Source organism: Chrysemys picta, chromosome 1 (genome assembly GCF_011386835.1).
Source record: "Chrysemys picta bellii isolate R12L10 chromosome 1, ASM1138683v2, whole genome shotgun sequence".
NCBI lineage: Eukaryota > Metazoa > Chordata > Testudines > Emydidae > Chrysemys > Chrysemys picta.
The window spans coordinates 223,696,736-223,710,426 of NC_088791.1; the positions used below are offsets into that span (position 1 = coordinate 223,696,736).

At 48.2% G+C, this 13,691-nt stretch overlaps 1 protein-coding gene across 7 annotated transcripts in view; it reads right to left on the minus strand.

Annotated features, from left to right (window-relative positions):
- Positions 1 to 6,899, minus strand: part of WWC3 (WWC family member 3) — a 145,880-nt gene extending 138,981 nt beyond the window's left edge. For 3 of the 7 annotated variants that reach the window (XM_065580681.1, XM_008167177.4, XM_065580682.1), the window contains exon 1: positions 6,497 to 6,782. In XM_065580681.1, coding sequence (XP_065436753.1) covers positions 6,497 to 6,699 — 203 coding nt within the window. In that variant the 5' untranslated portion in view covers positions 6,700 to 6,782. Of the gene's footprint in view, positions 1 to 5,898; positions 5,920 to 6,496 lie in introns of those variants that run through there. The other 4 variants (XM_005309313.4, XM_005309312.3, XM_065580686.1 and 1 more) reach the window with 4 other exon arrangements.
- Positions 6,900 to 13,691: the final 6,792 nt, after the last annotated feature.

Below are 13,691 nucleotides of genomic sequence, written 5' to 3' on the forward strand. Positions count from 1 at the left end.
AATCTATCATTTGTACTGTACTGTAAGGAACAATCCTTCACTTTTTGGAGAGAAATGGCCTGCATAATCTGGAAAGTAGCTTCCATCTCTACCTTCTATGATTCCACAACACTACTCTCAACACATTTTAGGCCTGTACTCTTCAGAATCTTCTGCAACAGGAGGTACAGCTTCAGTGTTCAACAAGGCTGGATAAACCATAGGATATCAATGCCATTAATTAGGAAACATGTGGACGTGAAATTAACAAATAACGACTTTTCCCCAAAACAGCATATAATTTGGGCAAAAATAATACCCTAACCATCCCACTTGTTTCAAAGTATCTAAACCACAATGCACTGAGGGTCAAAAAGATCAAGTTTAAATTATTAACCATGAACTAGATTTCAGTTATCAAATAAGAGTAACAAAGAAGCTGCAATTTTTAAGTAAACATCAAGTTCAAAAAAGTACCCAACACTGACTAGCCTGACATCTCTGGCCCCAATCCTTCAAACACTTATGTCACTCACAAGTATCAAGTTAAGATTGTGTGTTTGGAGAATCAGGGTCCAGGCCAACTAGTTAGAGCAAAAAATACTTGCACCTATACATCTCCAGCAATTCAAAGAATAGATTAATATATTTTAAAAGCTAGATGGGACAGTTGTGATTATCTAGCCTGACCACCTGCATAACACAGGCCATAAAAAGTCAATCAATAATTCCTGCATTCAGAGCAAAAATGGGAGGGGGGGGGGAAATCTGGGCAAAACTGTCAGTCAACCTGAGCATGAAAAACCAACTGCAGGATGATCCAAGTGGATCCCAGGGTTGCTTTATAGAGAGCGCACACACACACACACACACACACACACACAGTGATTGTCCTGCAGCGCTGTCAGTCACTGCATCTCTGGGTGGGAGGAGGGGTCCCATCACACCTACGGCAGGGAGTTCCAACCTAGGTAAGCAGGGGGGGGGGGGGGAAGAGTGTGGAACAGAGAACCCCCTGGCTGGGAGGTATAGAAAATAATCATAACACATAGACTGATTTTTATATTTTAATCATCAAAAAAATCCAAGAGCTTCCAGGAGGCTAAATGGAAATCTCAAATGGCACCTCTGCATGCTGTCATGACTTGTGGGGTGGGGGAGCCTCCAAGTTAAAAAATATATATCCTAAAGTCGATTAAGAAAAGATTGAGAAACCCTGAACTATAGCATATCCTATAGAAAGGCATCCAATCTTGATTTAGAGACTTCATGGCCTGCCACTTGATAAATTATTCCAACTGTTAATTTCCCTCATTATAACTGTATCTTCTTTGCACTTTTAACTATTTCTAGCTTCAGCTTCCATAATTTCTTGTAATGACTTTGCTAATTTAAAGAGCCCTGAATTCTCAGGTAACTTCTCCCTATGTAGGTCACTGTCTGTCAGTCAGTAACCTCTTAACTTTCCCTTCAATAAACTAAATACATTGAACTCTTTATGTCTGTCATTGGAAGGCATATTTTCCCAAATTTCAAATCAGTCTTTTAGCTCTTTTTGAACCCTCTCCAATTTTTCAACATCCTTTTTAAGGAACTGGCACAATATTCCAGCAATGGTCTCTCTAATGCCATATATGAAGAAAATATTACCTCTCTGTTCCAATATCCCCATTTATACACTCATGGTATATGCTAAACCTTTTCCGGAGCATCTCACTGGAAATCTTGTTCAATTTAGTTATCTTCAACATCCTCTAAAGTAGCAGTTCTGAAACTGTGGGTCAGGACCCCAAAGTGGGTCATAACCCCATTTTAATGGGGTCGCCAGGGCCAGCATTAGACTTGCTGGGGCCCAGGCTCCGTCCCCCTCTCCCCTGGGGTCATGTAGTTGTCAGAAAGGGGTTGGGGTGAAATGAAGTTTGAGAAACTCTGCTCTAAAACCTGTTCAGAGTCAATACTTTCCAGGACCTGCCTGTAGGTATGGCCTGCATTCTTTATACAGTGGAACCCCGCAATAATGCACCCCGCGATAACGCGAATTCGGTTATAACGCGGGGCAAGTCTGGCCCCGGGGGGATGCGGAGTGAGTCCAGCGGGCGCGAGGCATTTGGGATCCATGCCCTGGTGGCTGCAGCAGGAGTGACTCTCCCTGCAGCCCCAGTGCTCCCCTGGGGTTCTCACCTCTGTCCCCAGCAGGGCCGGCTCCAGCCCGCGTCCTTCCCTCCCCGCTGACCAACAACTTTCAAATAACTTGCAGGCAGGAGTGGCGCGGAGCCCTCCCGGCAGGCGGCGCGGCGGGGGGGGGGGCCGAGTGGCAAGCGCCCCGGCCAGAGCTGCCCAGAGGGGGGGGGCAAGCGGGGCAATTTGCCCCAGGCCCCGCAGGGGAACCGCGAGCCCGGGCCCGGCGGTGGTCCAGGTCTTCGGCGGCAGGGGCCCCGCGAGCCCTGGCCCGGCAGCAGTCCGGGTCTTCGGTGGCAGAGGCTCCGTGAGCCCGGGCCCGGCAGTGGGGGCCCCGTGAGCCCTGGCCCGGCGGCGGTCCGGGTCTTCAGCAGCGGGGGGCCCTTCAGTGCTGCCGAAGACGCGGAGCGACTGAAGAGCCCCCGCCGCCGAAGACCCGGACCACCGCCTGGTGAGTACAAGTGCCGCAGCTCCCCTGTTTTGCCTCAGGCCCCCTGAATCCTCTGGGCGGCTGTGGGCCCAGCTGAAGGAAGCCCTGGCCGCCCCCTTCTCTGTCTCTCTCCCCCCTCCCCCCCCCCCCGCCCCCGCTAGCCAGGGCATGCACTCTGCTGCCCGGGGCATGTCTGCAGCGCAGGGAGTCCTGCTCCTCCTGCTTTAGACAAAACTTCCTTAATGGTTGTACAGTAAGTTGAAACCCCGCTTTAACGCGACCCCGCATTTAATGCAATCGAACTTTTTGGACCCCAATTATCGCGTTATAGCGGGGTTCCACTGTGCCTCTACCGTGAACTGTATTAGAGCATATTGTTTGTCTGCAGCAAGCTTACCAACTGATTCAGATTGCTCTGGATCAGTGACCAATGATCATAATTTACCATTCCACCAATCTGCAAACTCTATCAGCAATTTTTTTTCCCTCTAGTTAGTAGATGGCTGATAATTTGAGATGCCTGTGGGCCAAGCTTCAAATTTTCCCAATATCTTTTGGCTGGTAGATAGTAAAAACATGCTGGATGTGTCCTCCTCCTCCCCCTACCCCCAAAAACCCACCCCCTTTTGGCTGCTTCAGGAATGGGGAGTAATTTCTGCTACTTTACTCCTCCCCCAGTCTCCTGGTTGATGGGCTGGGGGGAGGTGTACTACTACTACCCTATCCCTCCCTCAATCTGGTGTTAAGTCCTTTTCTCCAAAAAATGAATAGCTACAGTACATATGTCTCCTAGCTGCTTAGGGCTTTCCCAAGCATCTGCAAAACTGAGTTCTTATTTGTTCCACTGCCATCCAGAAGACTTTGAATAGCAGCAATGAAAACTGACAGGCCTGGTCAGTTTTCGCTCTATAGCATTTCCAAAGAAACATCTACTCAGCAGCGTACTCTGAAGATTTCTGTCTGTAAGATAACCTAGCAGCAGTTTATCCTGAATTTGCATTTGAAAGGTTATCTTTGCAACCACAGGGCTAGAATGATGGCTTAAATTCTGCAGAAGTTGATGGCACTGGCCTGATATAAATCACTTTTTGTATCTGCTTCAAGTTAAATGTGTCAATCTCCACTGAACAAACTGTACCACATATTCATGCATTCTTGGTGAGCCAAGGGAAGATTAAGCATTAATCTAAATTAGTATTTGGACAAAGCTATACACATAGACAACATTCCAAATTACTGATTATTTTAACAAATTAAGGCATATAATTTTAAACATACTGAAGTAAATTCAGTCATGAATTCAATGGTGTTATGCTAAGACTTGTTTAATTCTTTCCTCTGCACTCTATATATTTGCTCCATATATTCCAAAGAACCATATGGAAAGGCTTCCTCCTTCCATTACATTTCAGGGGGAAGCAAAGAGATTGACTACTGAGACAAATATACTTGCCTTCAGACACCCCGAAGGTAGCATATTAAAAACCAAAAATTGGGCCATTAAACCTCACCCACCTTGTCTCTCTAATATCCTGGGACCGAGATGGCTAGAATACCACTTCATATTCAAAATAAATCAACAGCAGCATTAGAGTATACAATCAATGCAGAAAATTATATGTCAACTGAATACACAAAACTGCAGTACATGAACACAAAGCATGCACATATACACTTTCTATAGAATATGGGAAAAGCCAAAATTTTGTTTTCAAATAAAACAGTTAACTGTATAAACAGTATAAATATTTACCTACAAAACCAGCAATGTACCATTGTGCAAGAAAACAGGAATTGAACAAATTATTATTAGTCTTTAAACCAGACTCCATTTAAATGTTTCTGTGGCCTGCTTAACATTCCATGCACATTTCTGGCAAGGTAGTTCTGGATGAAGTTCAAACTGTCCTTTTCTAACTTTCACTGACTATAAAAAATTGTTTAATGTAGAAAAGTATACAGCAAACTTCCTTATTTTACCAACACCTAAAATACTGACACTTGTGTTCAGTAACGCTACATGGAATTTTTTAGAGCAACTCTTCAAAGTGAGATTGTGTTTACCAGACCACACCATCTATAAATGTGACATACTTCCACAATCTTTAAACTGTAAGAAATTCTTCATTTAGCTGATGCAAGTTTATAAAAAAAATACTTAAACTGATTTTTAAAAATTGATGTTTTTTCACTCATTGAGACATGCCACCAAGCCCAAAATATGTGAAGTCATTTTGTAACAATGTAGTCCAAAGTAATTTGTAGTTGTCCACATATTCCTCAAATGGATTAGAAAAAACACTAATTTACCAAATTTCTCCCTAAATGTTATCTTCTGATAAGGTAAATCTATCATATTATTTCATTATGTCTCAAGCAGCTGTGTTTCCAATTCGTTCAAATCGGCTAATAAATCAGCATGGTCATGCTGCAAAGTTATAGTGGATTCTATACTAGCATTTGAAAAATGAAAACACACTCTAGCTTCTAGTTATACACCACTTACAAAACTATGCCTGGGCACTAACTACAGACAGTGCTGCTTTGTCTCCTAAAATAAGCTTTTACTGCTCAAATAATATTTACAAATTGGAAGTAAAAATATACTTTAATACCTATACAGAAATGACTAGGGACCTGATCCTGCAAACACACACACCTAACTTAAGTGAGCTGGCCCACTTCAGAAGTCAGTGTGATTATTCATGCAAGTAAAGTTAAGCATGTGCAAGTGTTTACAGGAACTGAGTACTGTATCAGAATAAAGCTATGAAGCTCAGTCTATCCACTGTAAGAGACTTTATGCTCCATTTCTTTTAAAAACACAGCTACATCTAAAATAGTGCAGTTTGAGGGGCGTGGGAGTTGTTTGGGGTTTCTAGAGCAGAGAAGCAAAGATTCCACACAAGGCCCCTTTAAGAATATTTAAATCAGAGGAGGCCTAAATATTTTTCTGTTGTTCTGAGAAGGAAATGGCAGGTCAAAGCTTGAGAAGAAATGCATTAGATTTCAACAAGTGACAACTCTGTACTTCTAAACTACACCACAATCCACCAAATAATATCTCCGCTTTCACACTTCATAGCAAAGCGATATTTCACCCCACTATGAATACTTTACAATACTTATATTGAAATACAAACAATAGTTTGCAGAAGTTTCCATGAGAGCAAGAAGAGTTTCTTTGACTTCATATTGGGAGTTGAGTTAAAAATCACTAGAGCAACCCGTGACTTACAAAAAATCCAATAAACCCTTTAAATATGTTGCGGTAAGTGTCCTTTCTGGATTTTCTTGGCTCGTAAACTTACACCATGGAACAGACAAGCCACCCCCATCGCCAGATCAATAAAATCGAGTGCCGCAGAACGGCTGCTCTTTCAGGTGGCTTCAGCCCATTTGTGCAAGCTGAAATGCTGCAACAGTTTTGCTACTTGGAATGTCTCTATGTTGGTGCGGGCTGAACCTGGCTCCAGCAGAGCGAGCAGCCCGGCGAAGGCGTGACGGCCCCAGCCAGCGCGCACACACCTCCCGACCGCTCTGTTGGGTGAGCGCGGAGAGGGCAAGCGGGCAGCGTTTGGATTTGAAACACGGCCCCGCTAGTGTCCAAAAGCAAATCCCCGCTGCTGGGGCGAGGGAAGCGAGGCAGCCGATCCACCCTAGCCCGGGCTGCTGCCCGCCCCCAGGAAGGGAGCACAATGGGGTAATGGAAACCCCGCCCCCAGGAGGAGATGGGAACAGGGGGGCATCAGCCAGATGTAACCAAGGGCTCGCCAGGCTCCCACCCCTTGTGCCCCCCTGGCTGGGGCGGCCCCGGCCGCAGTTAGCGGCCCTTCCCCCGGCTCCGGGGCGCAGCGCTGCCAGGGCAGCTCCCTGTGCAGGCGGCGTGGGTGCCCGCCGGCCCCTTACCTGTCCCGGGGGTCGATCCACGAGGTCTGCCGGGTGTTGTGGTCGATGTAGAAGACGCGCCCGTCGAAGTCTCTCGCCTCCTCCCAGCCCGCGGGCAGCGGCAGCTCCGAGCTCTCCCGGCCCCGCTGGCCGCCCCCCGCCGCCGGCTGCCCGGCTCCCTGCTGCTGCTGCTGCCGCCGCCGCCGACCGCTCACCCACGGCATAGCCCCGCCGCTCCCCGGCCGCCGCCACCCGGCCCCGGCCGCCGCCCGCTCCCCGTCCGGCCCCGCTGCCGGGCCCCGGCCGCCCGCCGCCGTCGCCGCCTCCAGCGCTACCAAGCGGCCCCGCGGGGAGCGGGACTCGGGCGGCTCCGGCAGCGCCGCGCCGGGCTCATCCTCCCCCGCTCCGAGCCGGGACCAGCCCCGCCGCTAACCCCGCCCGGCAGCGGCCCCGAGAGCCCGCGTCTCCCAGCGCCCGCCCCGCTCACAGCCCCGCCGGCTCCCCCCGCTCCAGCCCGGCGCCTGTCCCGGCCATCTTCCCTCCCTCCCTGCGCCAGGGCCGGCCCCTCCCGGCGATTCCCACGCTGGGGCGGGGATCGGCGCTTCCCCTCCGCCTCCAGCCCAGGCGGCGCAGACACTCCCCTCCAGCCAGGGGTGGGCCCTGGAGAGACCCGCTCCCGGAAGGGGGGCGAGGCGCGGCGACCGAAGTTAGCTCCCGGCCCAGGTGGCACGGAAACAAATCCGGGCGTAAGGAAAAGGGGGGGAGGGGATCCCCGGAGCGGCGGGTCCACGCGGGGCTTGCTCCTGTATTCGGAGCCGGGCTCGGGTTACAGCCACGCGTCCCCATCCAGGGTAGTGGCTCGGCCTGGGGGAAGAGAGTCTCCCCGTGTGAAATCGCTCCAAGTTGGGGGCGGGGGGTCGTTCCCACTTCTAACGCCTTCTAGATCATGCAAATTTCACCCCCACCCTGTGTTCACACATGCAATTTGGAGATTCAGGCGCAATTATAAATGGACTGGAGCGGCCTCGCCGTGCCTCATGACATGCCTATTCACAACTTCCTCGGTCCCAAAGCCCAGATCTTCACGGTACTTAGGCTCCTAACTTCAATTCATTTCAATGGAAGTTTGGAGCCTTTCGAGGATCTGGGACCAAGTGTCCATCACAATCCGTAGCTGTCACTAAAATGATAAGTAAAATGTATGGGGAATGTTTGACCCTTAGAGTCTGCAGAAGATAAGATTTAAAGGCTGCAGAAGAGACAAGTTACACAACATCAATGCAACCCTGACTGCCTCCCTGGAGCTGGCAATAGCGATGGACAGAGGAGTTGGAGAATCTGATGATTGTGATTGAGATGTGGGAAGTTTGAGCCCCTCTCTCTTCCCCCATGTGTCCTCATTTCTCATAGTATACAGGCACCTCTTTCCTTTGATCAGCATGCCTTATTTCAGTGCTGAATTGTGGTGTATTAGTAGCAACACACAAGAGTCTCCTTGCCCTGGGGATTGCCAGCGGTGAGATGGGATACGAGAGTGGTCTGTAGGTCTAATAATGGTTAAGTGATACCATTAGATGGACTCCTATAAAGGTTGAAGGGGTTATAGTGTTTAGCAAATGTTGGGATGTTTCTGTGGAGTAGGATCAGTGTTTGAGAGTAGGATAGGTGGAGGTAGCGCCTGTTAATACATTTTACCTAACACAAAACATGCACCTAGTGCATCTGCACTCTTTATTTCCTACTTTTGAAAGATGTAAGTTTAGCAGAACTTGTTGTTTCAGACGGGAACCAGGCATCCCCAGTCAACTTTAAATCTAGGTGAAAGTTTTGAGGTATTAATTTTTTTTTAAGTAATTTATTAGTACTTCCATGTATCATACCCAGCTCTCCCTTCCACAGCTTCTGGCTCCTTCACAGCGATTAGTCCCAGTGCAGAATGCACTGGCTGCATGTTAGGCCCTTCCCTGCCTCTGCATCATCTCCATGTCTCTGCCAGTCTACAACAAGCCTGGCTCTCCCTACTCAACCATCCACTCCACGCAGAGGCAGGCAGCAGCATGGAACCTGCAGGTGGAGGATTCAGGGTCAGGGACAAAGAGTCAGCGGGGACATGTTTTGAAGAGGAGAAAGACATTGTGGCTGACCAGAGAGGAAGGATGATCCAGGGGTTAGGACCTCAAACTTGGGTCCAATTTGCTGCTCTGCGACAGACCATTTGTGACCTTGACCAAGTCAGTCTGTCTGTGACTAAGCGCCTCATCTGTAAAAATGGGAATAATAGCACTTCCCTGCAGAAATGGAGCCCCTCAGTCTACCTGCCTTAGGCCGACAAGCACGTGGTTTCAGGGGCCCCATTTCCATGGAAGGGGCAACAGAGCAAATCAGTGCCCAGGAAGTCTGCAGAGAGATAAAGGAGGAAACAGCACTGTAGCCTGTTGAGATGGACTGCTTAAAATATCTAGGGATCCAGAGGTTTGGATTCCCCTCACAGCTGTTTGAGTGGCCATGAGGGGGTGCTTGAATAGAGCAGGTGTACCCCACGCACCTCCTCGGTGAGGTGCTCTATCCCATCTAGTGGCATTGAGACCATTTATCCCTGGTCTACACTACAGGGTTAGGTCGAATTTAGCTGCATTAGGTCGATTTTACAATGAATGCGTCTACACAAGCAACCCCATTCTGTCAAACTAAAGGGCTCTTAAAATCAACTTCTGTACTCCTCCCTGGCAAGGGGAGTAGCGCTAAAATCAACCTTGCTGGGTCGAATTTGAGGTAGTGCGGACGCAAATTGACGTTATTGGCTTCCGGGAGCTATCCCAAAGTGCTCCAATATGACAAGCTCTGGACAGCACTTTCAACTCCGCTGCACTAATACAGGAAAAGCCCTGGGAACTTTTGAATTTCATTTCCTGTTTGGTCAGCGTGGCGAGCTCAGCAGCACAGGTGACCATGCAGTCCCCCCAGAATCGCAAACGAGCTCCAGCATGGACCGAAAGGGAGACACTGGATCTGATTGCTGTATGGGGAGAAGAATCTGTGCAGGCAGAACTCCGATCAAAGAGAAGAAATGCTAATATATATGCCAAAATTGCACAGGGCATGATGGACAGAGGCTACAACAGGGACACACAGCAATGCCGCGTGAAAATTAAGGAGCTCAGGCAAGCCTACCAAAAGACAAAGGAGGCAAACGGTCGCTCTGGGTCAGAGCCCCATACGTGCCGCTTCTATGATCAGCTGCATGGCATTCTAGGGCGGGATCCTACCACTACCCCACACTGTTCGTGGACACCTGCAAGGGGGGAGTCTCACGCAACACACAGGAGGATTTTGTGGATGAGGAAGAGCAGCAGGCAAGCGGTGAATCCATTCTCCCTGGCAACCAGGACCTTTTCATCACCCTGGAGCCAATACCCTCCCAAGGCGGGATCCCCGACCCTGAAAGTGGAGAAGGCACCTCTGGTGAGTGCACATTTGTAACTACAGTACAGGGTTTAAAAGCAATAGTGTTTAATTTGCCCTGAAGACTTGGGATGCATTCGCGGCCAGTACAGCTACTGGAAAAGTCTGTTAAGATGCCTGGGGATGGAGCAGGAATCCTCCAGGGACGCTCCATGAAGCTCTCCTGAAGGTACTCTGAGGGTATGTTTTCATTACCGGCTGGATCGCGGGCAGCAATCGATCCAGAGGGGATCGATTTATTGCGATCGATCCCCAAGCACTCTCCCGTCGACTCCTGTACTCCAGCTCGGTGAGGGCGCAGGCAGAGTCGACGGGGGAGCGGCAACAGTCAACTCACTGTGGTGAAGACACCACGGTAAGTCGATCTAAGTACGTTATTCACGTAGCTGAAGTTGCGTAACTTAGATTGAGTGTAGACCAGGCCTGAAAGCCCTTGCAGAAGGTTTCTGGGGAGGGCTGCCTTATTTCGTCCTACACTGTAGGACACTTTACCACGCCAAGCCAGTAGCAAGTGGTCTGGAATCATTGCAGCACAAAGCATGGCAGTGAATGGTCCTGGGTTTTGGTCGCATTCAAGCAACATTCAGTCTATATCTTTCTGTATTAGCCTCAGGAGAGTGATATCATTCATGGTCACCTGGTTGAAATTTTTGTAAGGGAACAGTAAAAGGACCCCATTCATGCTGGGCTGTTTGCACTTGGCTAAAAGGAATCATCCCTGAGAATAGCCATGCAGCAGGGGGAGGGGTGAAGGGATCATACCAAATAGCCACACGGAGGAGTGGGGGGAAGTGTGTGCTGCACTTCCACCTGAAGACCGCAGCCCCTCCTTTTAAATGGCAAATCCAACCGGCATTGCTTTCTATGGGAAAGAAGGGCTCTGCAGTTTGAAAACATTCCCACATGTTTAGGAGGATGTTAGAAGCAAAACCCATTTACCCTTTGGCTTACCATGGCTGCCTGGAAACCGAATTCTGTTGCCCAGCCATGTGTGATGTGTCACCATACCAGCAGGCGCTCAATATAAAAGGCAAAATGCGATCTTGTACCTAAAGCACATGTGCTGTCTGCTGTGAATTGCTTGATTCACTGTGAAAGTCTCCCTTTTATTCTCAGAAATGTATAATCTTAAATTTTACTCTCCCTTTTTATCCCCCCGCAGGTGCAAATGTTTCTATCCTCCCCCATCATCTCCATCCCTGAGATTATCGCAGATTAGAAGGCGAAAAAAACGCACTCGTGATGGCATGTTTTCCAAGCTCATGCAGTCCTCCCGCACTGATAGGGCACAGCTGAATTCATGGAGGCATTCAGTGGCAGAGTCCAGGAAAGCATTAAGTGAGCGCGATGAGAAGAGGCAGAATGCAATGCTGAGGCTAATGGGGGAGCAAACAGACATGCTCAGGCGTCTGGTGGAGCTGCAGGAAAGCCAACAAGAGCACAGACCGCCGCTGCATCCACTGTACAACCGCCTGCTCTCCTCCTCAAATTCCATATCCTCCTCACCCACACGCCCAAGAATGTGGGGGGAGGCTCCAGGAACCCAGCTACTCCACTCCAGAGGATGGCCCAAGCAACAGAAGGCTGTCATTCAAACAGTTTTGATTTGTAGTGTGGCTACAATAAGCAATGTGGCCTTGTCCTTCTCTCCTCCCCTACCCCACCCGGGCTACCTTATCAGTTATCTCCCTTTTCTTTAATTTAATTAATAAAGAAAGAATGCATGGTTTCAAAACAATAGTGACTTTATTTCCTTTGCCAGCTGTGATCGAAGGGGGGAGGGTGGTTGTCTTACAGGGAATTAAAATCAACAAAGGGGACGGGTTTGCATCAAGGAGAAACACACACGACTGTCACACCGTAGCCTGGCCAGTCATGAAACTGGTTTTCAAAGCCTCTCTGATGCACAGCACGCCTACCTGTGCTGTTCTAATCGCCCTGGTGCCCGGCTGTTCAAAATTGGCAGCCAGGCGATTTGCCTCAACCTCCCACCCCATTTATGTACAGGCGTGACTACCTGCCCTTTCCTGGTTATTATACGCAGCCAGTCCGCATCCACATCCAGTAGTTAAAAAAAAAAAAAAACTAATAATTTAAATTGGAATTTCATCCATTAATAAGTATTTATTATATAGTTAAAACCATTCTATTGAAGGACAGATATTAAATAACACTAAATATGTTAATGTTCAAAACAATATTAAAAATTTGAAAATTTAGAGCATGGAAACCAAAATAGCTAAAAAAAGCTCTCTTAATGGCTCTTCATGCGTCTCTGGACCCTCTCAGCTGTCGGGCTTGGACGGAAACATTGCCTGAGGGTAGTGAGAGAATGGGTTATCGGTGAGGTGGGGGTGGGCGTGAGCCCGGTCAATAGGGGCAACCCCTACCAAGATCTGAGCCTTTTCTCACACGCCCGTTAGAGCTCGACATTATGCTGTTTGGGACCCCTCTTTGAGGAAAGCCTCTGGATTGCAAGTCCAACCGCTACCTCCTCGTGGTGAGAGTCGGTAACTGGCTTGGATAGCCAGGCGGATTGCGGAGGACGAACCCACATCCCACATTCAGTGGGGTGTGGGTCGGGGTTGGGCAGCCCCATATGGTGCCACATGGATGCCCCCCTGGTAAGGGTAGCCTCCCCCAGGTACGGGTTGACTCCCCCTGGTAAGGGTTAGATTCCCCCTGGTAAGGGTAGTCTCCCCCAGGTACGGGTTAGTTTCCCCCTGGAAAGGGTTAGTTTCCCCCTGAGAAGGGTAAATCTTTTAGCTATGGAAAAAAGTAATTTATATTTTTATACCGGATTGGCGCTGGACCGGGTTAATAACGCCCCCGCTGTTGGCTTTGATGCCCCGGCTGACAGTGTTAAATATATTAGGGGTGTGATCAGGGTCGCTGGACCAATGGATAAAATGGTGTGGACTATAATGAAGTCTCATGAGCATGAGAGTGAGAATCAAGTCCTCCCAGTGGAGCATGGAGAGGAGGTAGAGGAGAATGTTTGTGATGATCATGGTGAGGAGATTTTATCTATCTTACCGATGGTTTTTACAAGGGACACTTTTAATGATTTAACTATGGAAAGTTTTAATCCAGATTTTAAGTATTTAAGTACATTTGATGATCCATATGTTAGGGAATCGGGATATCTTAATGCTCATTTAGTTAATGGGTCTAGTTTATTAAATAGTTTTAGACCAAGTACTGATTTTAATAGGGATCGTAATAAGGATCTTAACAGTACTGGTAGTAATATAAATATATTAGAAAGTAGTTCGTGGAAGGATGGGGTTTTTTATTTAGAGTATCCCGTTGATAGTTTTAATTGTCCAATATGTCCCCAGATATTACCAACATTTGGTAAATGGGCCAAACACATTAATGTGGTTCATAAAAGTAAAGCCATACGAGTTGTATGTAGTAAATGTGGAAAATCTTCTCAATATCATAATATAGCTTGCCACTACCCCAAGTGCATACCCAAGAAGGCGGATACCCCAATGAAGAGCCATACGTGCTCGGTCTGTGGGCTTGGTTTTCATACTAGATCTGGATTGAGCCAACACTGTAGACATAGACACCCTGCTGTGAGGAATGAGCAAAGAAAAGAAGATATGGCTGCTAAAAGTAAGATCAAAGAGGGATCGACTAGATCTCGTATATGGACCAAAGATGAGGTTGCGCAGCTTATACAGTTGGAAAGGAAATATATTGGGAAAAGGAATATAAATAAATGTATTGAGAGCGAGATGAGGAC